Consider the following 26,439-nt stretch of genomic DNA (forward strand, 5'->3'; position numbering starts at 1 on the left):
AGGCTAGGTTCACACCTATGCGGTTTGCGTTTGATCCGTTTCTGGAGTGCGTTTTGTTTTTTTGTACATGCGTTTTCACGTGTTTTTGTCACGTTTTTGATGCGTTTTGCATTTTTTTAATTATAATTTTTTTCTTGTTGCTAGGCAGATTTAAAACTGTAAACACATCAAAAACGCTGCAAAACGCGGCACAAATGCATCAAAACGCAGCAAAAATGCACTACATGCTTTTCTGTAGCGTTTCCATTGAAGTCTGTAGAACCAAACATGCAACTTTTTGCATTTAAAAAAGTCCCTGACCATGTCCAAAAAACACACCAGGTGAAAATACGGAGATGTAAACCTGTCCCATATGAAATCATGTTAAATGGACTGTAGTGCGATTCTGCAAAAAGCTGCAGAAAACGCTTAGGTGTGAACCTAGGGTTATTGTCAAAACTTAATTGAACAAGCTGAAATCAGAAACTGATTGGCTGTAATGCACATCTGCACCAGATTCTCAGTGCTCCAGTTCTAGTAAATCAACCCCAAAGTCTAAGGTTAGGTTCACACCTATGCGCGTTGCGTTTGACCTGTTTCTGCATTGCGTTTTGCATTGCATTTTGCGTTTTTGAACCTGCATTTTTTACATGTTTTTTGCCACATTTTTTATGCGTTTTGTGTTTTTTTTTTATTTTTCATGTTGCTAGGCAGATTCACAACGAAAAACATGGCAACAACGCACTACATTCTTTTCTGCAGCATTTACTTTGAAGTCTATAGAACCAAAAACGTAACTTTTTTCATTAAAAAAAGTCCCTGACCCTTTCCAAAAAACTCACCGGGTGAAACCGCGGAGGTGTGATTATGTCCCATGGGAAATCATGTTAAATGGACTGTACTGCGTTTCAGCAAAACGCTGCAGAAAACGCTTAGGTGTGAACCTAGGGTCAGGGAAGTTTGTACACCAAGACACACAGGCAGGTTTTTTGGCCCATTTGTGCTCAATCCTTCTCTAAAGTGTTTTGAGAATCTTTTTAGTGACATTTTTGAAACCACAATTTATAGGAATTTATGGAATACATTTTCACAACAGCCTTGTTAACAGAAACATATGTTTTATATGTGTGTATGTGGTTGTATGTATGCATTAACAAGTCATCTCAGAACCATCTTTAAAAAGATTAAAGACATGCCAGTTAGTAGACTTTCTGCTAAAGCATATTGTCTTCAACAGAAGACGTTTCGTTTAATATAGATTCTTGTAAAAAGAGAAACAGCTGTACTCTCTGTGCTTTTATTTGAATGGTTTTATTCTCCTCCTCCTGTTGCTTGTGTGATCTCATGCACTCTTCCTCATCAGCCTTCAGTAAGTGTCTTTCTGTGCCAAGAAACAGCAGAGCCAGATCAGTCTCTTGGAGATCACTTGTGTCCTAGAGATGATGGGAGCACTTGGTGATTTTTCATCTGACTATAACGAAGACATAATTTGGTGTGGAAACATTTAGTAAATCGTGATATTCAGTTACAGCACAGTGTGTTTACAAGAAGCATGTCATATTTTATTATCTGATGATAAATCAAGATTTCTACATCATGGTTGCTGTGTTCCAGAACTATAAAAGGAGAATGTATACTTAAAGTGGAGCTCCACCCAAAAGGAGAAGTTCTGCTTTAAGTCTCTGTCCCCCGCTCCCCATTAAGGATTGCACCTTTGGGGAGGGGACCCGAATTTGACAGGTACCCACTCCCACTTCTGCTGCGATCGCCTAGGCGATTGGAAGCGAAAGTTGTCCCCCCCCCCCCGCCCTTACCATAGTCTTCTAGGACACGTGACAGGTCCCAGAAGAATACGGGGCCATTCACAAAGCGCAGCGCTTCTCACGCATGCGCAGTGGGCACCCGGCTGTGAAGCCGCAAGCTGTCACAGCCGGGTACCCACACTGAAGATGCCGGCGCCAGGGAGAGAAGACGGCCGGTGAAATCAGCGGTGGTGAAGGGGAACAGGTAAGTGGCTGTATTTTAAAAGTCAGCAGCTACAGTTTTTGTAGCTGCTGACTTTTTTCTTTTTTTGTAGGTGGAACTCCGCTTTAAGGTGAACCTCCAAATGATATATTTATAAACCAGAATCTAGCACAGTGACAGTGACAGAATCTCCTGCTAGCTCATCCACCTGACCCAAATATTTGCTGTCCTGTCCCATTGTTCCGCTGAAGCTGTTGTAAATACATGGGGCTTCCCAAAATGGAAGAACATGTGATCTCCTCCCAGGATGCAGTGCTCAGGCCTGGGTGACCAATTGCTAGGCCCGAACATGGACACCTGAGGAGGAGGACAACATCATAATGTGACTGTTCCTTGTCCTCTGCTTGCCTTTTTTGGGAACAGCTTCCATAGTATGATTCCTCTTGTAGTAAGGTTTGCAAATGTAACAAAGATAATAATAAGATCAAAAGGAATTCACATAATGTGACCCATCTGTATGCCATACTCCAAACTTTAGTATGTCTTCCAAATTTTCTAGGACTGGCCAGAGACTGGCATATATCTTCCAAAGAATACCAGGTGCAGAGATATAGTATTGACCAATTCTTGACACATTAGGACCTACTTGTAAGAGACAATCTGCAAGGTGAACCTGATGTCTATAGTTTTTATACTTTAACTACTTCAAGTCCGGACACTTTCACCCCCTTCCTGCCCCGGCCAATTTTCAGCTTTCAGTGCTATCACACTTTGAATGACAATTGTGCAGTCATGCAACACTGTACCCATATGAATTTTTCAGCATTTTTTTGAGACAGATAAAACTTTATTTTGGTGGTGTTTATTCACCACTGGGATATTTATTTTTTTGCTATATAAATGAAAAAGTCCCAAAATTTTATTAAAAAGTGTTTTTCTTGCAAAAAAATAATCTTCATAAATCTTGGCCAAAATGTATTCATCTATCTTTTTAGTAAAAACAAACATAACCCAAATTAGTTTTTAACCAAAAATTATAATTTTTCTAAATTTATTTCGACATTTTTATTTTATTTTTTATATTATTATTTATGTTTTTTAACACAGTCACCCTAGTATTACAGTGTCCACTATAGTGACAACATACTACTTGTGGAGGGTGATGAAGATTTGTTTTTCTTTTTTTACACTGATTGCTTTTACACTCATAAAGGCTGTAAAAGCAATCATTTCTCCTTCTCTCTGGCTGCATTCCTACAGCCATTGAGAAATACTGTGCGAGCTGTGATTGGTCACATCTTGTCACATGATACAAGGCTGTTGTGAATAGCCTTGTACCGTGTGACCTCTGTGATCATTCACAGATTTCACAAATAGTAAGCAATGATGTCAGGAAGTGACATCTTGTTTACAACTGTTCATGTGATCACTGATTGGCCAATCAGTGATCACATGAATTGCGACCTCATAGAGGTCCCGTACAACGATCTGTGTTCCACTGTATCTGAAGGACACATCCGACACCGATCGCAGTGCCACGCGCTCCCAGGGAGCGCACACAGGCAATGAATGCGGGGGTACATTTAGAAACGTCCACCCGCATCGGCAGCGCTCTCACCCGGCCATTTATTGATGTGGGCCGGATGGGAAGAGGTTAAGTTGTTATTGGCTACATTACATTAATACAGTATTTTCTCTATAGAGTCTTTCATTTAAAGTTTTCATTTCTTTGAATTAATTCATTGTTTCTATTTTTTGTAAACAATTTAAGAAAGCTTCACTGTAATTTTCTTTCAAGATGAAATCAATTTTATTTTGATCCGTTGTTGTGAGGCCCGTAAAAGGCATTGGGCCCATTATTCAGTGCCTACTTGGTCTATTTGGTAATCTGGCACTACCCATAGCCATGGGCAATGAGTGGAACCAAAATCAACTAGATCGGCTGGTAAATATCTCATATTTATATACATTTTGTCTTTTTAACCACTTATCTACTAGACACTTTCACCCCCTTCCTGCCCAGGCCAATTTTCAGCTTTCAGTGCTGTCGCACTTTGACTGACAATTGCGCGGTCATGCAAGCCTGTACCCACATGACATTTTTATCAATTAGAGCTTTCTTTTGGTGGTAGTTAATCACCATTGGATTTTTTTGCTAAACAAACTAAAAAAGACAATTATTTAAAAAAGTAAAACAGGTTTACTTGGTTTCTGTAATAAAACTTTCTAATTTTGTAAGTAATTTTTCTCCTTCACTGATGTGTGCTGATGAGGCTGCATTGATAGGCAGCACTGATGGGCGCTGACAGGCGGCACTGATAGACAGCACTGATAGATGGCACTGCTAGGCGGAACTGATGGGTACTGACAGGCATCATTGATGGGCACCGAAAGGCAACCCTGATGGGCACTGATATGTGGCACTGATAGGCTGCACTGATAGACGCCACTGACTGGCACTGATAGGTGGCACTGATGGGTACTGATAGACTGCACTGATGAGGAGGCACTAATAAGCGGCACTGATGGGCAGTGACAGGCATCACTGATGAGCATTGAAAGGCAGCACTGATATAGTATGTGGCACTGATAGGCAGCACTGATTGGCACTGATAGACGGTACTGACTGACACTGATTGGCACTTATAGGAAGCAGAGATGGGCACTGATAGGCGCTGATAGGCAGCAGTGATGGGCACTTACAAGCAGCATTGATGGGCACCGAAAGGCGGCACTGACTGGCACTGATAGGTTGTAGTGATTGGCACTGATAGGTGGCACTGATGGGTACTGATAGACTGCGCTGATGAGGAGGCACTGATAGACGGCACTGATGGGCATTCACAGGCATCCCTGATGGGTACTGATATGTGGCACTGATGGGCACTGATATGTGGCATTGATGGGCACTGATATGTAGCATTTATATGCACTGAAAGGCATCACTGATGGGGCTGCACTGATAATGAGGGCAACAGATGATCAGTGCCCTGATTATCAGTGTAGATGTCCCCTCTGAGGAATGCCACCGACTGGCTCTCCTTACGCGCTGTCAGCATGAGGAGAGGACTGCCGATAACCGGCATTTCCTATTTACATGTGATCAGCTGTGATTGTACACAGCTGATCACATGGTACAACCTACGTCATCAGCTCTTTACCATGATCGGTGATCCGCTGTATCCTAGGGACACAGCACACCACCGATCACCACATACCACAGGGAGTGCGCATGCGCAGCTAGAGTGGGAGGACATCATATGATGTCCTCCCAGAACAAGAGAGCTGCCACCCATCCGTCATGTCCCTAAACAGCAGGCGGGAGGCAGTTAAAGTCTTGGAGAAGTACAGCCGAACTGATAACAACTCTCCATTGCATGCTTTACAGTTTGTGAAATGTGAAGTGTAAAAATGCCATATAATATTTGTGGGACAGATCTTACATAGGAACAGTGTAATATGGAGATTTGTGTTACCCTAAATATAAACAGTATTTACAAACTTAGGTGTGTACTAATCTTTTATGAGGATAAGGCTCTAATAAGATCTCTGTAGCATCCTGTTTTCATTTGCCTTGCACAATACATTTATGGCCCTTTTTGCTGGCATGCCAATACATGTATCAGAGCTTAAACAAATATCTTTTTCAGAGGTTTGTGTTCCAGGAAAATACAGAATAATAAAAAAGGAAGTGCAAAAGGTGTATCACTGCTTCCAAAACCAAAGACTGTTCCAAACATTAAACATGGTCAGTCAATGCTCTTCACTCTATACTATAACAAACATGGATACATCAAGCATTCAGTGCTATGGCTACAAATGACTGGCACCCAGGGGCAGACTGACAACTCATGGGGCCCCCTGGCAATAGGGGATCATGGGGCCCCTGTGTCCTTGCCCAATCTCAAAAAAGCCTATGAAAAAGGTACCAGGGGCATCTCATAGGGCCCCCTACTGACCCCGGGCCCTCGGGCAGTGCCCGAGATTCCAAATGGTCAGTCCGCCCCTGCTGGCACCTAATAGGTGTGAATGTGCAATATATATGTAAAGCGCTGCATAAATTGACGACACTATATAAGTACCTGAAATACTAATAGTGATGAGCAAACTAGCCTGTATACATAATTTATTGCTTTGTTCTAATTTACTATTAACCACTTGCCCTCCAGAGGATTTACCCGCCTTCCTGACCAGGCAAAAGCCGGGTGAACATAACGTCTAGTGAACTGAGATTGACCTAATATTTTATTTACTCATTTGTGTGCTTATTGCTAGTTACTGCAACTCATGACATTTTATTGGGTTCACTTACCACTAACCAGTTTGATGTTTGCTTTTTGATACTGAACCTTAGTTGTGTGCAGGGTATCTATACGTGTGCTCCCAGTAGCAGTGCCATATCCATTTGTTTAACCTTCTGTGTCAGTGGGGTTGAGGTTGTTCTCAGAGTCAAGGCAGAAGAATTGAGAACCCAATCTACCAAGTGGCTCCTCTGGGGGGAGCACTACATATCAAACAATGTTTTCAGTTTTCCTAGGTATCTTTTGTGAACAACAAATGAATACTTCCTTTTGTAATGGAACTGAAGAGAGGAGAGGGTGTGTAGTCCAAATCAGGAAAGCACACTAGGATGGGAACTGTGATAATATTAAGGAGTGATAAGCTGCTATTTATTATTTTTTTGTTTTTGGGTGTAGGTATTCTCAAGAGTTGGTAAGAAGCACGGCGGATATGGTGGAAATTGGTCTGAAATACTAGTGTGGATGGATCCATATGGTGTTATGAGTTCAGAGTGAAATTTGAGGATACTGGCAGAAAGATTCATCCCATCATACAGTCTTCTTGGTGACTGTTATTAAAGCAAAAGTTATTTTGAATATTGGTAAGGGTATTTACTCCTTACTTTAGTAGAAGTGACACTGTGGCGTGTGATTTTGGAGCACAAAAAGAGTGATTCACATACACGGTTTTTCACTACACATTGTGTTTATGCACATGTGCTTGTATATTTTTATGTATACACTTTTTTCACTTGGGTGAAATATCACTGGATGGTTCTTATGTATTAATTTATTTAATTAAGGATAATGCACTATGTGGTTTTTATGTTTTTGTTTTTGAGGTAAATCAAGTTGCAGCAAGAGGCTGAGGATTTGAATCAAACTTTGGACACTTGGATTTATTTATTTATTTATTTTTTCAAAGGGACATATGATTTTTGTGAGATTTTTTGATTTTTGATTTACTTTTGGGACTTTATTACATTCACAGATTTGAGGAAAGGATTTATATTATTTATTTACCACTGAGCATATTATTGTTTATATTTATACACCTCTAAGGGTAGGGGTGAAGTGTGCTTAAATAGTAATTGGGGATTAATAGTGATTATTTATTATCATTTGTGTGCTTATTGCTAGTTACTGCAACTCATGACATTTTATTGGCTTCACTTACCACTAACCAGTTTGATGTTTGCTTTTTGATACTGAACCATAGTTGTGTGCAAGGTATCTATATTTGTGCTCCTAGTAGCAGTGCCATATCCATTTGTTTAACCTTCTGTGTCAGTGGGGTTGAGGTTGTTCTCAGAGTCAAGGCAGAAGAATTGAGAACCCAATCTACCAAGTGGCTCCTCTGGGGGGAGCGCTACATATCAAACAATGTTTTCAGTTTTCCTAGGTATCTTTTGTGAACAACAAATGAATACTTCCTTTTGTAATGGAACTGAAGAGAGGAGAGGGTGTGTAGTCCAAATCAGGAAAGCACACTAGGATGGGAACTGTGATAATATTAAGGAGTGATAAGCTGCTATTTATTATTTTTTTGTTTTTGGGTGTAGGTATTCTCAAGAGTTGGTAAAAAGCACTGCATGTCTTAATTTACAGTTATCCTCGTGTCAGTTTTGTATATTTAACGTAACTTATTATATCAACTAAGATATGGATGATGTGTAGAAATGCAATAAATATACACTGCTCAAAAATATTAAAGGAACACTTTGGAAGCACATCAGATCTCAATGGGGAAAAATATCATGCTGGATATCTATACTGATATGGACTGGGTAATGTGTTAGGAACGTAAGGATGCCCCATCGTTTCATGTAAATTAAAATTATCAACCTACAGAGGACTGAATTCAAAGACACCCCCTGAAAATCAAAGTGAAAAAATGATGCAGCAGGCAAGTGCATTTTGCTGAAATTTCATTACAGCAACTCAAAACGGTACTTAGTAGTTTGTATAGCCCCCATGTGCTTGTATGCATGCCTGACAATGACCGGGCATGCTCCTAATAAGACGACGGATGGTGCCCTGGGGTATTTCCTCCCAGATCTGGACCAGGGCATCACTGAGCTCCTGGACAGTCTGAGGTACAACCTGGCGATGGCGGATGGACCAAAACATGATATCCCAGAGGTGTTCTATTGGATTTATGTCAGGCAAGCGTGGGGTACATTCAATGGTATCAATTAATTCATCCTCCAGGAACTGTCTGCAAACTCTCGCCACATGAGGCCGGGCAGTGTTGTGCACCAGGAGGAACCCAAGACCCACTGCACCAGCATTGGGTCTGACAATGGGTCCAAGGATTTCATCCCGATACCTAATGGCAGTTAAAGTGCCATTGTCTAGCTATGCATCCTTCATGGATGTGCCTCCCCAGACCATCACTGACCCACCATCAAAATGGTCATGCTGAACAATGTTACCGGCAGCATAACATTCTCCACGGTTTCTCCAGACCCTTTCACCTCTGTCGCATGTGCTCAGGGTGAACCTGCTCTCATCTGTGGAAAGCACAGGGTGCCAGTGGCAGACCTGCCAATATTGGTGTTCAATGGCAAATGCCAAACGAGCTGTATAGTGCCGGGCAGTGAGCACAGGGCCCACTAGAGGACATTGGACCCTCAGGCCACCCCTATGAAGCCTGTTTCTGATTGTTTGGTCAGAGACATTCACAGCAGTGGACTGCTGGAGGTCATTTTGTAGGGCTCTGGCAGTGCTCATCCTGTTCCTCCTTGCACAAAGGAGCAGATACCGATCCTGCTGATGGGTTAAGGACCTTCTACGGCCCTGTCTAGCTCTCCTAGAGTAACTTCCTGTCTCCTGGAATCTCCTCCATGCTCTTGAAACTGTGTTAGGAGACACAGCAAACCTTCTGGCAATGGCACGTATTGATGTGCCATCCTGGAGGAGTTGGAATGCCTGTGCAACCCCTGTAGGGTCCAGGTATCACCTCATGCTACCAGTAGTGACACTGACCCTAGCCTAATGCAAAACTAGTGAAAAACAGTCAGAAAAGAGGAGTAGGGGAAAAAATGTCAGTGGCTTCCACCTGTAAAACCATTCCTGTTTTGGGGGTCATCTCATTGTTGCCCATCTAGTGCACCTGTTGTTAATTTTGTTAACACCAAAGCAGCTGAAACTGATTAACAACTCCCTCTGCTACTTAACTGACCAAATCAATATCCCAGGAGTTTAACTGGACTTGATGCTATACTCTGATTAAAAAGTGTTCCTTTTTTGAGCAGTGCATAACCCAAAGATGTGTTAAGATATTAAGAACAACAACTGCTTAGAATCCCAGAAAGGCAACTCACATACTTCTTCAATGTCACTCATCTGTAAGACTGATGCCTCACTTCTGAGAGATGCCTAGAACATGCATGAATAATTCACATATCCTTATTCGTATCATCATCTGAGAGGAATACTGCCTTGCCTTAGTTGTTAGCTCTTCTTGATTTTCAGAGACAGTCCTAAGTTTTGATCTAGATCACCTCCAGTCCAGTATGCCCTATATTTTTTGGTATTTGGATGCAAGTTTTTGCTTAATAACATATATTCAAAATAAAGTATGTCTAAGGTCAAAAGTTTTTTTTACATTTTGAACACAGTAGGAAATGGGTAAAATCCCTGTTAGTATTTTTTATTTTTCTCATCTGTGCCCAAATGAGCATATTTTCCTTAATTTGCTCACCCATAGCCACAACCAGAAGTGAGAGGAAACCTCTTCAAAAAGAGGGAACTTTTACACAGCTGTTATCGGGACATGTGTACACATTGGAAGACTTCCCCTCAACTCCTGTTCTGGTGACAACTCTAAATTTGGGATTTTCCCTCACTTTCAGTCTCAGCTGCAGTGCTTTCCAGGAAAATAGAGAGAGAACAAATCTTAACAGGAAAAAAGACAAAAATTTATATTGGACAAATATTCTAATTCTATATATACATGCTATGATTACTCTTGTTCAGTCAAAAACAGTCCTAAACAATGTGGATGGAGGAATCTTCCCTGATAGCTACTGTATTCTGACAGCCACTCTTCCTGAGTCCCACAGCTGTCAGAATACTCAAACAGTGACTTCATCTGATTGGCTGCAGGCATAACCATTTGCCACCGAACAAATTACACAAAATATTTTGGCTTTAGATACATGTAAAGTCAATTTAAAAGTGATTAGATGTACATTTAAAGCAAAGTAAAAAATTTTTCAAAATATATACTTTTTAACAAATGTAGACATCCACAGAGTGACCATACACGACCAGATATAATCAAGTAATGGGGCATTTTAAGTATGTGTGTTGACCTGGCTATGTAGGGGTTAACTCCCAAGAGGTAACTGCAGCTCTAAGCTTGGGATGCATCCACCCTTACAGAGTTTTACAGCACATATATACTGTATAAGGTCAAATGTTCTATTTTTATGGAAATAGGAAAATAAAGGGTTTACTGACTGTTCCCCATAATATACAATGGATAAGTTGGGTAGAAGTGGCTCCTATTGATGCAGTATTCACTGTGATTTTCAATGAGAGATCTGTGAATGGAAGGTGCAAAGCTATCAATCATCCACCTGTTCCCCCATTCAGAGATCCTCTGTCATTCACAGAAGCTGTAGTGCGACTTCTGTGAATGGTGGATCCGGCTGGAAAGGCTGAGCAAAGTCAAGCTTTCTTGATGAGAGCCCTTGTCAAACCTTTAGCTATATTAAACACCACCACAATGACAGATTACAGTGGTGGGGGCAGGAGGGGTTGGATATGGGAATATTTCTACTGAAGCAATACAAGAAACACATCATACTAACTGTAAGTTATGCCCCTTGCGCTGATTTTTTTATTTTAATTTTTAGCTTAACTTAGGCTTTAAGTGTTTAAAACTTATTGACCTAAGGGAGAAATTAAAGCATTTGCAACAACTATAGGAAATGCGATCATGTACACAAGCATTTGCCAACCCTTTAAATAACTTTCAGGTCTTAGGAAATCCCTGACAATAATAATTAAATCTACAAGTCAGTGTACATTAGCATGGTGGTCTGAGGGAAGCATGCCCCTGTAACATTATTGGTCAGTGGGAAGAATGCTTCTTAAACTGGTGGTCAGTGAGAAGAATGCTTCTTACACTGGTGGTCAGTGGGAAGAATGCTTCTTACTTTGATGGTCAATGGGAAGAATGCTTTTTACAATGGTGGTCAGTGGGAAGAAGCATCTTACACTGATGGTCAGTGAGAAGTATGATTCTTACATTGGTGGTCAGTGGGAAGAATGCTTCTTACATTGGTGGTTATTGAAAAGAATGGCCTTTACATTGGTGGCCAATGGGAAGAATGCTTCTTACATTGGTAGTCAGTGGGAAAAATGCTTCTTAGACCTCTTCTGAAATGGAAAAATTGCTCATTGGTCAAGGAACCTCTCTCAGCCCCTGGATGAACCCTAGTTTAGAAAGGATGGCATATATAGTGAGTATGTTCTGGTTTAATTTAAGCTGGGCATGTTAGGGTGCCTAAGATTTTTCACAAACCTAGCAAAACCCCTGCCTTCATCTACAGTGGGGATCGAAAGTTTGGGCACCCCAGCTAAAAATTTGTATTAATGTGCATAAAGAAGCCAAGGAAAGATGGAAAAATCTCCAAAAGGCATCAAATTACAGATTAGACATTCTTATAATATGTCAACAAAAGTTAGATTTTATTTCTATCATTTACACTTTCAAAATAACAGAAAACAAAAAAATGGCGTCTGCAAAAGTTTGGGCACCCTGCAGAGTTAATATCTTGTACTGCCCCCTTTGGCAAGTATCACAGCTTGTAAACGCTTTTTGTAGCCAGCCAAGAGTCTTTCAATTCTTGTTTGAGGTATCTTTGCCCATTCTTCCTTACAAAAGTCTTCCAGTTCTTTGAGATTTCTGGGCTGTCTGTCACGCACTGCTCTTTTAAGGTCTATCCATAGATTTTCAATTATGTTGAGGTCAGGAGATTGTGAAGGCCATGGCAAAACCTTCAGTTTACGCCTCTTGATGTAATCCCCCGTGGATTTAGAGGTGTGTTTAGGATCATTATCCATTTGTAGAAGCCATCCTCTCTTTAACTTCAGCTTTTTCACAGATGGCATCAAGTTACCATCCAAAATTTGCTGAAATTTTATTGAATCCATTTTTCCTTCTACTCGTGAGATGTTCCCTGTGCCACTGGCTGCAACACAACCCCAAAGCATGATTGATCCAACTCCATGCTTAACAGTTGGACAGAGGTTATTTTCATTAAATTCTGTGCCCCTTCTTCTCCAAACGTACCTTTGCTCATTCCGGCCAAAAGGTTCAATTTTAACCTCATCTGTCCACAGAACTTGTTTCCAAAATGCATCAGGCTTGTCTATATGTTCATTTGCAAAGTTCAAACGATGATTTTTGTGGTGGGACGTAGAAGAGGTTTTCTTCTGATGACTCTTCCATGAAGACCATATTTGTACAAGTTTCTCTTTATAGTGGAATAGTGTACCACAACTCCAGTGTCTGCCAGATCTTTCTGGAGGGATCGTGCAGTCAAACGTGGGTTTTGAATTGTTTTTCTCACAATCCTGCGAGCTGTTCTGTCTGATATTTTTCTTGGTCTTCCAGATCTTGCTTTAACTTCCACTGTTCCTGATGACTGCCATTTCTTAATTACATTCCGAACAGAGGATATTGACATCTGAAAACGCTTTGCTATCTTCTTATAGCCTTCTCCAGCTTTGTGAGCGTCAACTATTTTCAGTTTCAGTTTTCTAGACAACTGCTTAGAAGAACCCATGGTGCTGATTGTTGGGGCAAGGTCAAATGAGTCTGGGCATTTAAAACCTTTGAGATTGACATCATCTGGTCTTCCCAGATGATAATTGAGAACAATCCATGACACTGGCAGGTCTCAGCTTTGCAAAGGGGGCAGTGCATGCTATAAATTCTGCAGGGTGCCCAAACTTTTGCAGACGCCATTTTTTTGTTTTCTGTTATTTTGAAAGTGTAAATGATGGAAATAAAATCTAACTTTTGTTGACATATAAGAATGTCTAATCTGTAATTTGATGCCTTTTGGAGATTTTTCCATCTTTCCTTGGCTTCTTTATGCACATTAATACAAATTTTTAGCTGGGGTGCCCAAACTTTCAAACCCCACTGTATATGCAGACTTTTGTGCAAACGATGTGACAGGTGGTAGTGACCTACAACAATTCCCTTGTCTACTAAATCTGTGTTTATCAGTTCAACATGGTAACTATGATTTTCAGCTCAAAATACAGTCCCAACATAATGTATTACACGATATATTATATAGCTCTAAATTGAAAGGATAAAGGGGATATCAATCAACAGTTTTGATTATTTAAAGAAGGTTTTGACTATTGAAAATCAAGTTGTCAGGTGGATTTGACCAATTCACAACAAATTTCCACAGAAATTGGCTAAAAATGATGCTGATAATTGATTTCTCCCTAGACATGGCATAATCCATTATTTACAAAGGTGTTTTTTTTAAATTGTGTCACATTAAGAGCTCATTTACACTTGCTTTGACTTTAACACACATTAAAGTGCCTACCGCTTTAGCAGGCTTTTTTATGTATTTTTGATGCTTCAGTGATGCTTCGGTGGTGCTTCAGTGATTCTTTTTTGAAGCTTTAATGCATCTTGGCAAATGTCCGATGTGTGTGTTGTCTTTTGATTTGTTCTAAAGGGGCCCAATAGAACCCCAGCTTAGTAGTACCCCCACTCAACAGATCCCCTGTCATTAGTACCCCTGTTCAGCAGATCCCCAGCTCATTATTACCCTAGTTCAGCAGATCCCCAGCTTATTAGTACCCTCATTCAACAGATCCCCTGTTCAGTCGAATCCCCAGCTCTGCTCAGTAGTAACTCCCACCTCTGCTGATCATCATTCAGTAGAAACCTCCAGCTCTGTTGATCCCCCACTCAGTAGAAACCTCCAGCTCTGCTGATCCCCGCTCAGTAGGAACCTTCAGCTCTGTTGATCCGCACTCAGTAGTATTTCTTTGGTTTGCTGATCCTCCTCTCTCACTGGTCCCTGCTCACCTCTTGCTATATTGTTTCCTCACTGCGCACCACGTATGACATTTTTGGTTTCTCCTGCGCCTGTCCCCCAGCTCTGTCGCTCAGTCCTCTCTCTCTGGTCACCACTCACCTTCCAGTATAGCATTCCCATGTTGTACACCATGTGTGCTGTCAGTTGCTCCACTCCAATCCAGACCCTGCTCATCCTCCTGCTGGTCCACACTGCACACCAGATGTGACATCTGCACCAGACACTTCCAGAATATATACGTATTAACCAGAAGTTTCCCAGTGCATCCTGAGATATCTCATAACTGCAATACCTCGTCTGCAGGACTTCTCCCGAGCTTCCCCCATCCTCTGGAATTCTGTACCCCAGTTTATCAGACTTTCGCCTACTCTGCTCACTTTTAGGCAATCTCTGAAAACCTATCTCTTCAGGGAAGCCTATCCTGCCTTCAGCTAATAATGGAATCTTCTACTCTTCCTACCAGTCCATCCCCCACAGTTACTACCTTTTGTACCACTAGCCCCCCCTCCCTCCTAGATTGTAAGCTCCGAGGAGCAGGGCCCTCCTATCCCTCTTGTATTGAACTGTATTGTTGCTGTATTGTCTCCCGTTATATTGTAAAGTGCTGAGCAAACTGTTGGCGCTATATAAATCCTGTATAATAATAATAAAACAAAGAGAAGTTAAAGCAGCTGAAAAAAAGCCCCTCAAAAGCTGTGTGTGCTGTAAGTGAGCTTTGTCATAGATTTCTATGGAGGCTTTGAACATGCTTTGAAGCACCAATTAAGTGACATGGGGTACAGTTTTTAAAGCGAAGCAAAGCAAACACACCCTGTAAACAGGACTGTAAGCTGACCATGTAATTTAGTGACAAGGGCTCTGGTTGGCATTCTGATTGCTTTTAAGAAGTGTGTCTAATGCCACATTTTGAAGGAAGTGTAAACAAGCCCTAATTTTGTTTGTCACTTTGTCACATTTTAATATTTTGGCACTCCAGCTTCATATTCCTATTTATATGCTCCGAGAGTTGTGAAGGGTTAACAGCAAAAGCGCTCCTAATAGGTAAATGGGAGATAAAAGTGGAAGTAGTTTGGTTGATGGAAATCCTAAGTGGAAGTCCAAAGGAAATCCCTGATTGTGTGGGTCACCAGTAACGAGCATTCCCAGACGTTTTCGGAATGATACGGACCTACATTAACTTCTTCCCTGCCTGGAGCATTCTACTGGGTACAGTCACAAAAACATGTCATGAGTCAGAGTTATGACCTCTGACCTCGTCCCTGTATGGTGTCATCAGTGGTACCTCAGCAGCATGAAATAGCTTGCTTGTCTGGAGAAAAGATATACAGAGAACATGCTGGAAACTACTGGCATACAGTGACAGGATGGATGACACACACCCTACAGAAGGTTTTTCCTCCAGAATGACAGGATGGATTTGTATGCTGACAAGACAATGTGCTTCACAGGGTATTACAGGCAAGGGGTGCCCCAGATCAGGATCATGTTACTATTTATTTTTAATGGAGGTATTTGCTGTAATATTCTGCCTAAGGTGATTGTAGCTGTATTATCGCACTTGCCACAACACAGTCTGTCATACTTTCTTAGTCCTCATGCACACTGCACGTTTTTACAGCGGCTGTTTTTGGCTTTTGATGCTTTTTTCTACAGCCAGTAACCCCCCCAGCATGTTATCCTATGTTCATGCACACATAGACTTTAATCAGCGTTTTTTTGGCTGGAAAAAATACCCAGAACTAGTGGGTTTCTAGGGGTTTGTTCACACTTGACTAATTTCTAAGTCCTCATGCACACGGGACATTTTGATAATGCTGGTAACGTTAGCTGTGTACAGTCGAGTTAAAATCAGGAGTTTCTCAGCTTTTTTTAGCGTTTTTGCATTGGCGTTTAGTAGCGTTTTGCTGCATTTAGCAGGGCTTTCCCGTGTTTGTGTTCTTTAGCATTTTTGTGGGTCAAAAAAAGTCCAAAAACTCCAGTTTGGGGCGATTTACCACGTTTTTCAGCGTTAGAGCGTTTTACAACTAGAAAACTCCTCTAGAAACCCACTAGTCCTGGGTTTATTTTCCAGCAAAAAAACGTTCCAGCCAAAAACGTTGATTACAGTCTATGTGTGAATGGACACACAGGATAACATGCTGGGGGGTTTACTGGCTGTAGAAAAAACTGTCAAAAGCCAAAAACAGCCGCTGTAAAAACGTCAAGTGTGCATGACTCTTGCCAAACTCCCCTATAGTGTTTGACAGGCATTAGACAGGCATTTGGGAAGCGTTTTTAGTGCTCCTCAAACACTCCCCAAACGCCCTTTGCGTGTTTTTGAGGCGTTTGATAGGCATTTGCCAAGCGTTAAAACCGCACCACAAACGCTTATAATGAAGTTTAAGGCTACGTTCACACTAGCGTTGTGTGCAGGCGGCAGAGAGGCATTTGAGAAGCGTTTTTATCGCTTTCCAAACGCCTCGGACAATTCTGCACATTGCAGCACGTGGTGCTGTTTTAACGGAAGCGTTAGCGTTGCGTCGTGGCAAAACGGACACCTCTGGTCGAGTCGGGAGGTGTTGAAGCCTCCTATTCTAGTCTATGGTGCTGCAAACGCCCGTCCGGTGTTTGCGGCACGGTTGCGGGGCGTTTGCGGAGTGGTAACACCATTTAAACTTCATTATAGGCGTTTGTGGGGCGTTTTTAACGTTCGGCAAATGCCTAGCAACTGCCGCTAAACCGCGCATGCGGTGTTTGCGGAGTGTTTGCCGAGCGTTAAAAAATGCTCTGCAAACGCCAGACCAAAAGTGGCAAAACAGTCAAGTGTGAAGGAGCCCTTATGGTATTAACGCTCCGCAAATGCCTGCCAGGCGTTTGAGGAGCGTCATTATAGACTTGAATGGGAGGCTTTAACTCCTCCTAACTTGACATGAAGCGTCAGATTTGCTGCGACGCTAATGCTTCAGTGTGAAGAGCACTGTGTGCTGCCCTGTGTAGAATTTTCATAGGCATTTGAGTAGCATTAAAAACACTTCTCAAATGCCTGTCCAACTCCTGCTAACAAAGCTAGTGTGAACTTAGCCTAGAGGAGTTTTTTAGCTGTAAAAATTATCTAATGTGGCAAAATGCAGTAAATAGAGGTAAATCGCAGAAAACCAGCGTTCTGGTCTTTTTTTGAGCAAAAGAATAATTTTTTTTGCTAAAAAATGCAAACACGAAAAAACGCAGCTAAACTCTAATGCAAAAAAGCTAAAAAACGCTGAAAAACTCACGTTTTTAACGAGACTTTACACAGCTAACGTTATTAAAACAGCCAGTGTGCATGGAGCCTAAAAGTTACATTTTCAGGACAAGCGCTCAGGGGGAACCACTCTTCTTCTAAGGTCCAAGCAGTACTCATAGACCTTAGAAGAAGGGGGTGTACCCTCAAAAGCTTGTCCTGAAAAATGTAACTCAGCTGTGCTGTTTTATTAGAACTGACACTGGAACACGGTCTTTGTACACTGAACTTGCCAGCCTCACTTTCTAACTTAGATTTATGGTGACAGTGAGGCTGCTCTTACCTAGTATGTGATCCACGTGCCCGGGCAGGGTCGGCTGGCTTGGCTTTGCTGTGGGCTGCTTTGATTGCTGAGACCCACTTATTGGTTCAGTGTTTCATGGATTGTAAACAATACAGAGCTCTGTTCACTGACAGGGATCTTTTTTTTTATTCTTTTATTCCCTTTTGGCCACTTGCCCTCCAGAGGATTTACCCCCCTTTCTGACTAGGCCATTTTTTGCGATACGGCGCTGCGTTACTTTAACCGACAATTGCGCAGTCATACAACACCGCACCCAAATTAAACTTACGTCCACAAATAGAGCTTTCTTTTGGTCGTATTTGATCGAGTGTGCGTTTTTTAATTTTTTGGTTATAAACAAAAAAAGACCGACAATTTTGAGAAAAAAACAATATTTTAATTTTTTTGCTATTAAACGTGTCCAATAAAAAATTTAAAAAGTCTAATTTCGTCATAAATTTTAGGCCAAAATCTACTCTGTTACACGTCATTGCTAAAAAAAATCCCAATATGGGTAAATTAATTGGTTTATGTGCATTTACAAATGGCGGTATATATACTGGGATTTTTTTTGTACTAGTAATGGCAGCGACTTATGGTGGGACAGTGGCGGGCATTCTGACACTGGGGGAACTGACTTGGTGTCACTGACATCCCCAGTGACATTAATAAAAAGTACTGACACTGTACTAATGGCACTGGGCAGGAAGGGGTTAACATGTGGGGTGATCAAAGGGTTAACTGTGTGCTGTTTCACAGTATGCTGAGTGCTTTCCACTGTAAGCACACTGCTTTGTATGGCTCTGCTATGCAGAGCCAAACAAAGCAGTATGCAGGAGCTGACAGGGGGGAGATCTGTGTTGTTTATACACAGGTCTCTCCCCCGTTGGAGATGCTCAGTGATCACTGGGTCCCGGCGAGTAATCACTGGCCGGGACCCGGTGATTGGCAGCCGAGGCAGCGAATGGCGGCGAGCGCGCCCCCTACCCAGATCTGCAAAATTACATATATATACACGTGATTTTATGCACCCGTGCTGCCCTGTAGCAGTATTTCTGCTATAGGGCGGTGCAGAAGCAGTTAAGCAGGGAAAAAAAAAACAACAAGATCCTTAGTAAAAGCAGCACATATTACACACATTACACATTGTTAGGCACACAATTAATCCCTTGATCGCCACTAGATGTTAACCCCTTTAGAGCCAGTGCCATTAGTTCAGTGATAGTGTATAGTCTTAGCAATGTATTAGTGTCAGTATTGATGTCAGGTAGTGCACCCCCAGCCCAACAGCGTATGTACCATAAGGCAAACTAGGCATTTGCCTGGGGCAGCAATGTTCGGGGGGGGGGTGCAGCGCTTCCCCCCAGAAGAAATGACACAAGCTGCTCACTGCTGGAGTGTGGCTGACTGCTTCTGTGAAGTCTATTAAGGTTAGTACTTTAATTGGGTGGTTCCCAGGAGGAAATTGCTAGTGATGGGCAGCAGTGGTGGAGAGCGGTGTTGCCAGCAGGGGGGTGGGGGTTGTGGTGGGGACTGCGGGGGGATCTGATGGCTAAGAGTTGTGGTGGGGGGGAGGGGCACCCAATTTTAGTGTTACCTAGGGCAGCACAATGAGCAAATACACCACTGCCCCAGCCAGTGTCAGCTAGTGTCAGATTGCCCACTATAAGTTGCTGATCGCCGCCATTTCTAGTATAAAAATAAATAAAATAAATAAGTACGGTAAATAAATGTCCAGTATATACTGTATACCATAGTTTGTAGACCCTATAACTTTCACGCAAACCAAATAGTATACACCTATTTCAATTTTGTTTTTGCTAAACACACGTAGCAGCATACATTTTGGCCTAAATTTAGTAGAAATTAGATTTTTTTTTAAATTTTTTATTAGATATGCTTTATAGTACAATGTAAAAAAATTTTGTGTATTTTTTCATAATTGTTGTCTTTATCTGTTTATATAATAAAAAATAAAATACCACCAAAATAAAGCTCTATTTGTGTGAAAATAATAAATTTCATTTGGGTACAGTGTGACGGCTCAATTGCCAGTTAAAGAAGGGCACTGCAGAATAGCAAAAAATGGCCTGGTCAGGAAGGGGGTAAAACCTCTCCGGAGGGCAAGTGGTTAAGCTGTGCCAGTAGGAAAATGTCAATGCTGGCAGCATTGATGAATGAATGAGATGAAAAGGTGCTTGTCAGCTGTCTATATGAGCTTGCTGTCTCTAAAATAGATAGCAAATACCGACTAGAATTACCATTTTCATTTAAATATGGGGCAAATGTTTTCATTAAAAAGTGTTCTAAAAAAGTATTTTAAGTTTCAGAGAATTAATCATGTAAACTGAGCTGCCAGATTAAATATAGTTAGGCTGTTATGCACTATACCAAAATACATAGCTTATATAGGGATGACAGTATGTTTTTGGGAGGTGATTAATAGAGGGGTGGTGGTGGTGGTCTCCTTTGCATTACATCTGCTGCTTTTGTTAACTTGTGTTGTAAGATCCCCTTCCCTCTGCCCCCTCTCCCTTTCCAGACAGACCTCCCTGACATGGGGTGTCTAAAAATACTGAGATGTTACAAGTCGTTGAAGCATGGTAAATGTAAACCAATCCCAGGCCTCGCTATGCATAGCACCCAATCCAGCTCTTGCTCACTATCTCACTGGGGATTAGAAAATACTCATCTTAGTTGTATATGGTCATGGCTAAGGCATTCCTGGGAGTCCATGCCTCTGACGTTGGGGGGAGGGAAAAGAAGAGGAGAACAAGGAGGGAGGGGGATCAGTTTTCTTTAAAACCAACACCATCCTGGTCTCCACACTTCCAAACAAGTTTGCTAAAAGCCCTCTGCTTTCAGCTGTCAGCTGTCTCTCCATTTACTTTCTTCCTTTTTGCTGGGACTTGTACATCTCTGGATCAACACTTCTCCTCATCAGTTTATATTATCTGAAGCTTTTTTTTTTCCTAACTGTTCTCTGACAAAACATCTTTCTCACAAAGCAGCCCTGCTGTATTTATCTGTGCACCTCTGCTCCCCACCAAGCAAGGATTGACTGAAAGGAAACAGAAGACAGGAAGAATAAGAGAAAGGTGGAAGTGGATTACACTGGGATAACCCACACACCCCTCCCGCTTCTCTCTGAGCGTGAAAGCCTGCTGAAAGAGTTAACCACAACTTGCCAAGAAACATCTCACAGTTTCCAACAAGAGGACAAATAATAAGGGAACTAATTTGATTGTTGAGGTCTGTTTCAGCAGCTTGAACTCAATTTCACAGTGTGGGTTTGGATCCAGCCAGCCCTACACCCCCTATTTTTTTTGTTCTCCTCCCTTTTTTCCTCTCGTTGATCCTCTTATAAAAAGCAGAAAGCTCCAAATCTAAAGTCATCATGAGCACTAACGACTACTACGACCAACACCAGTTTTATCAAGGTGAGGAAACGGACGAGATGCCAGCTACAGAGAAGGACCTGGCAGAAGATGCCCCCTGGAAGAAGATCCAGCAGAACACATTCACCAGGTGGTGCAATGAGCATCTCAAATGTATGAACAAACGCATAGGGGACCTCCAGAAAGATCTGAGCGATGGCCTCAAGCTCATAGCCCTGCTAGAGGTGCTGAGTCAGAAGAAGATGTACAGAAAGTACCACTCCAGACCGAACTTCAGGCAGATGAAGTTGGAGAATGTGTCTGTGGCGCTGGAATTCTTGGACAGAGAGCATATCAAGCTGGTGTCCATAGGTACAAACCTTCACAGTTTTTGTTTTCTAATAATATAATATTTTATCATGGGTTTAAGTACGTATCATACGTGTTTTGATTGGATAGAAGGGATGGGATATATCAGCTAAATACACCCTTTCATACAAAGATATGTGCATAGTAAGCAAAATGCTGATGCCTACTCTCATACAGATGAAGTAGATACTCAGTACACACAAACACACTACAATATACACACACAGCACATAAACACCTTTCAAACAGTGATCAAAGTACATACAAAATACACCAGTTAGTAGCAGTATTAGCATCACTATTTTTAACAACCTACGGTCACGTAGAGCCCATAGAAAGTCTAAAATTAGGAGAGATGGGAAATATAAGAAGCAGTACTTGAGATTTCTATCAATGTGATCACTGGCTCCAGTTTATAAGTAGTATCATTTTCCGACAATGGGAACATTTTATGAAACTGAAGAATAATTCTGACCTTACATATCTAACAGTTACATTGAGTGGATAGATAGATAGATAGATAGATAGATAGATAGATAGATAGAGTGAGTCTGCTGGAAGCATCAATTACGTCCTGTTACAAATCAATGACAGTGCAACAGTAGGAACAGCCACTTTCGCCTCTCCTATATATAATAGTCCATACTAAGAGTTGCAGCACACTTCTGTATCAGTTGTTACTTTTTTTTTTTAAACAAACTCAGCACCACTAGATTATTGCAAAACTGATTCTCACATTATATATTATGCTACTTCTGCAACAGAATGTACTAGCATATGAGCTTCTGAAGAAAGAAGTAAGATGTAATAGAGTGATGTAAAAGTCTTTCATATAATTAATTCAACCAGATCTTTTTATAGAATTATGTGTGTGGATCGGATTAGGTGTATCAGTTTAAAAAAGTTGTTGCAGATACAGAACTTTTGATTCATGCTTGTGTGCATGGCTGCTGTTAGAAACCACGGGGCCCCATACAGCCAACCTGGCACCCCCCCCCCACCAAAAGAAACAGTTTACTATGCTTCAGTTATGAATGAACACAGCGAGTGATCTGTATCTGTGTTCATTCAGCAAAGAGAGGGGCTGGTAAATGTGACATTTTTACCGGACTCTTCCCCCGCTCTCCATTCTGAAGGATTCTATTGTGTGCATGCAGCTGCCCGATGGAAAGGAGAGGAGGGAATCTGGCAGCACTGCTGGGGGGGGGGGGGGGGGGGCAAACAGGGGGTCCTGGCCAGCATAGCAAAAAGTAAGGTTCACAGGGAGGGTGATGGGTGTGGTGGGGGGGGGGAAATTACTGGAACCGATCCCCTGTATGGCTCTCTCTGCAGCAGAGAAAACCATACAGAGGATCACTTCCAGTAATTGTCCCCGCACCACACCGATCACCGTCCTTGCACACATTCGATTCACCCAGCTGTTAGCACCCCCCCGCTGGCTTGGGCCCTATACAAGTGGACCGGTGGTTCCCCCCCTTATCCACAGTCCTGTTTGTATAATCCAAACTTGTAGCTTATGGTGCAAGTTACTCACTGAAAAAGCATCAATTATTAGTAGACCTGTAGTGATTATACTGTATATTATATAATACTGTATATTGTACATTACATAATAATTTATATAATACTTTTTTATGTTATATGCTATGGTTGAAGCTTTGTATAGGTGGTCACCTATGATCACCTACTTGTGGAAAACCCACCAATGGATTTTGACTGCAGTTGGTGGTTATTCACTGGGCTATTTATGAATCTCATCGACCTTATCTAGGCTCAAAATTGCTACATCGCTGTTTAATAGAGCCCATACATAGATGAATATAAGATGAAGGGTTCAGTAGCCAATACCACACTGGGAACATTTGTGATAGGCTACTGACAAGTATTGCTATTTATGCCGTTTTAATGCAATACACGAACATAGAGTATAAATACTAGAAACATTTTATACATTTGCTTTACAGGATAAGTTAAAGTGATCGAAAAGTTTTAATTTTTTTTCTAAAATAATAATCATGTCATACTTACCTGCTCTCTGCAATGGTTTTGCACAGAAAAGCCCCAATCCTCCTCCTCTGGAGTCTCCTGCCAGCTCTCCTGGCTCTTCTTGCCTTTTGAGCTGCTTGCTAGGGGGGCACTCATACAGACTTAATCCCGAGCTGCACTGTGTGCATCTATTGACACACACAGTGTTGCTCAGCCCTACCCCCCACTGACTCCTGCTGCTGCCAAGCCTCCTGTGAGGAGAGAGGAGAGAAGAGCAGCTCTGCTTCAGATGGGCACAGTGCTGGATTAAGATTGGGCTCAAGTATGAAAGTAAGGGAGAGGGACCTGACAATTAAAGTTTTTCATCTTAATTAAAAAAATGCATTAAGGTAAAAAAAAAAAAGAAACTTTCACCTTTCAGCCACTTTAAGTAAATTTAGTTTGGCCATGTGTCGGCTGAAAATGAAAAACCCTTAGGGACTCATTTACTAAAGTAGAGCATTTTCTCTTAGTAAACTAAAGGTTCTCTTAGATTAATGAATGGGATGAATCAAGTGCAAGCAAAAGTCCTTTAAGGAGGAATTCCAGGTATGAGCACATTATACTTAGTTACATTGGTCCAGCTTGAACCTTTGTGACTATTCATGTACCATACCTGGCTGATGCCCCTGGAAGCTGAAAACCACTGAAGTAAACACAGCTACTCCAGTGATCACTATGTCTGGGTCCCGTGCTGGGTGGCTGCCCCAGTGCATTCTGAACTCCAGGGGTTGGCTGCTTGGCATGGGCGCCATTTAGAGAATGCTTTGCAACAAGTGGAGATCACTGGAGTAGTGGTATCTACTTCAGTGATTTCCAGCTTCCAGGGGGATTGGCCAGGTATGGGATATTTATTTTATTTCAGGTACTTATATAGCGCCATTAATTTACGCAGCACTTTACATATATATTGTACATTCACATCAGTCCCTAACCCTCAAGGGGCGTACAATCTAAGGTCCCTAACTTACATTCATACATACACATACTAGGGCTAATTTAGACAGGAGCCAATTCACCTACCAGCATATCTTTGGAGTGTGGGAGGAAACTGGAGTACCCAGAGGAAACCCACGCAGGCACAGGGAGAACATGTAAACTCCAGGCAGGTGGTGCCGTGGCTGTGATTTGAACCAGTGACCCTAGTACTGCCAGGCGGAAGTGATAACCATTTAGCCACTGTGCTGCCCACATATGTATAGTTATATTAGTCTAAGCTGGCACAATGTATCCAGGTATAAAGTATCTATACGTGGAAATTGTCTTTAATGTCCCTGCACATAGGTAGTCAAAGCGAACAAAATGTCAGAATATTCATGAAGCTAAAACATTCTCTACTCCTTTAGTAAATCAGTCCATTAAAGCAAACCTGTACTTTTCTCATGCAGGACAAAGCAACAGGTTCACTTTAATGCCCCCACTCCCCAGGAGCACATATTTAACTTCCTTTCACTCCCTCATTTCTCTATTCGGTATCCAAGAGCAAAAAAAAAAAGCCCTGCATAGGAGCCTCAGGGCTGAATTTCATCTGGTAAATACTTACTCAGGGTCAAGGTCTCTCCCCAGCCTCATGGAGGATGCTGGGCTAATCACCGAGCATCAGCAGTATTACATGGAGTAAACCTCATGATCCTCCTTACATGAAAGAACCCTTCCTCCTGGCTGTTGATAGAGGCATTGGTAACCTTGGGTGGTGATAATGCTGCCTGTGTGTATCCTCTTATTCTCACACATAGGAAGATTCTCTACTCTGCTCCCCATAGTTCTTTCCATGGGTGCCGCCTGAGACAGTCACCTCATGGAAGGAATGGCCTTGGATGGGGCTGGCAGAGAGCCAAGGAATAGTGAGCATGTGCTGCTGCAGAAGGGGCATCAAAGCATGGACAAAGCACACATTGGCTTTAAGATGACTATATTTTTTTACTGTGCTCAGTTCTCATTGAGTTATGGTTTTGTATTTGTGCACTAACGGAAGAATATGCTGGATGTTTTTAACCACTTACCTACCGAGCACTTTTACCCCCTTCCTGCCCAGGCCAATTTTCAGCTTTCAGCGCTGTCGCACTTTGAATGATAAGTGCACGCTAATGCAACATTGTACCCATATGAATATTTTTTCCACACAAATAGAGCTTTCTTCTGGTGGTACTTAATCACCACTGGGTTTTTTTTGCGCTATAAATGAAAAAATGAAAAGCAAAAATCTTGAAAAATCTTTGTTTCTATTATACATTTTTGCATACAGGTAATTTTTCTCCTTCACTAATGTGTGTTGATGAGGTTGCACTGATAGGCAGCACTTATAGGCAGCACTGATGAGTACTGATGGGCACTGATAGGCAGCACTGATGGGCACTGATAGACTGCACTGATGAGGTGGCACTGATGAGGCAGCAATGGTGGGCATTGATGAGGAGGCACTGATGATGCTGCACTGATAAGTGATATTGATGGGCACTGATAGGGGGCATTGATTGGCACTGATAGGTGGCACTAATAGGTAGCAGTGAAGGGCATTGACCGGCAGCACTGTCTGACGGTACTGACTGGTGGCACTGATAGGCGGCACTTACTGGTGGCATTGATGGGCACAGATTGGCAGCACTGCTGGGCAGCACAGTTGGGAACTGATGGACAGCACTGTTGGGCACTGCTGGGCAGCACTGTTGGGCACTGATGGGCAGCACTGTCGGTCACTGATGGGTACTTTTGAGGCTGCACTGATAATCAGTGCAGATGGCTGCGTTGACAGTTGCCGGTTACGAGGAAAGTACTGCCGATAACTGGCAAGTGTATTTACATGGTGGTCAGC

The 26,439-nt window shown here is 42.0% G+C and overlaps 1 protein-coding gene and 2 long non-coding RNA genes across 6 annotated transcripts in view; 1 reads left to right on the forward strand and 2 right to left on the reverse strand.

Annotated features, from left to right (window-relative positions):
* The window catches only part of LOC149462422 (uncharacterized), a 98,327-nt gene that overhangs the window by 69,736 nt on the left and 2,152 nt on the right, over positions 1–26,439 (reverse strand). The gene's annotated exons all lie outside the window — the stretch shown is intronic.
* On the reverse strand, positions 1,195–25,334 carry LOC149462423 (uncharacterized). The gene is made up of 2 exons (XR_016312658.1): positions 25,171–25,334; positions 1,195–1,450 (listed from the first exon to the last, which is right to left on the reverse strand). It is a non-coding gene; the product is annotated as an uncharacterized LOC149462423 (long non-coding RNA).
* Positions 20,684–26,439, forward strand: part of FLNC (filamin C) — an 82,915-nt gene continuing 77,159 nt past the window's right edge. For 2 of the 4 annotated variants that reach the window (XM_089676946.1, XM_089676948.1), the window contains exon 1: positions 20,684–21,605. In XM_089676946.1, the coding sequence (XP_089533072.1) occupies positions 21,254–21,605 (352 nt within the window). In that variant the 5' untranslated portion in view covers positions 20,684–21,253. The remainder of the gene's footprint in view (positions 21,606–26,439) is intronic. The other 2 variants (XM_089676947.1, XM_089676949.1) reach the window with 1 other exon arrangement.

Source organism: Staurois parvus, unplaced genomic scaffold (assembly GCF_062004578.1).
Source record: "Staurois parvus isolate SC_StPar_1 unplaced genomic scaffold, SC_StPar_1.0 ptg000175l, whole genome shotgun sequence".
Taxonomy (NCBI): domain Eukaryota; kingdom Metazoa; phylum Chordata; class Amphibia; order Anura; family Ranidae; genus Staurois; species Staurois parvus.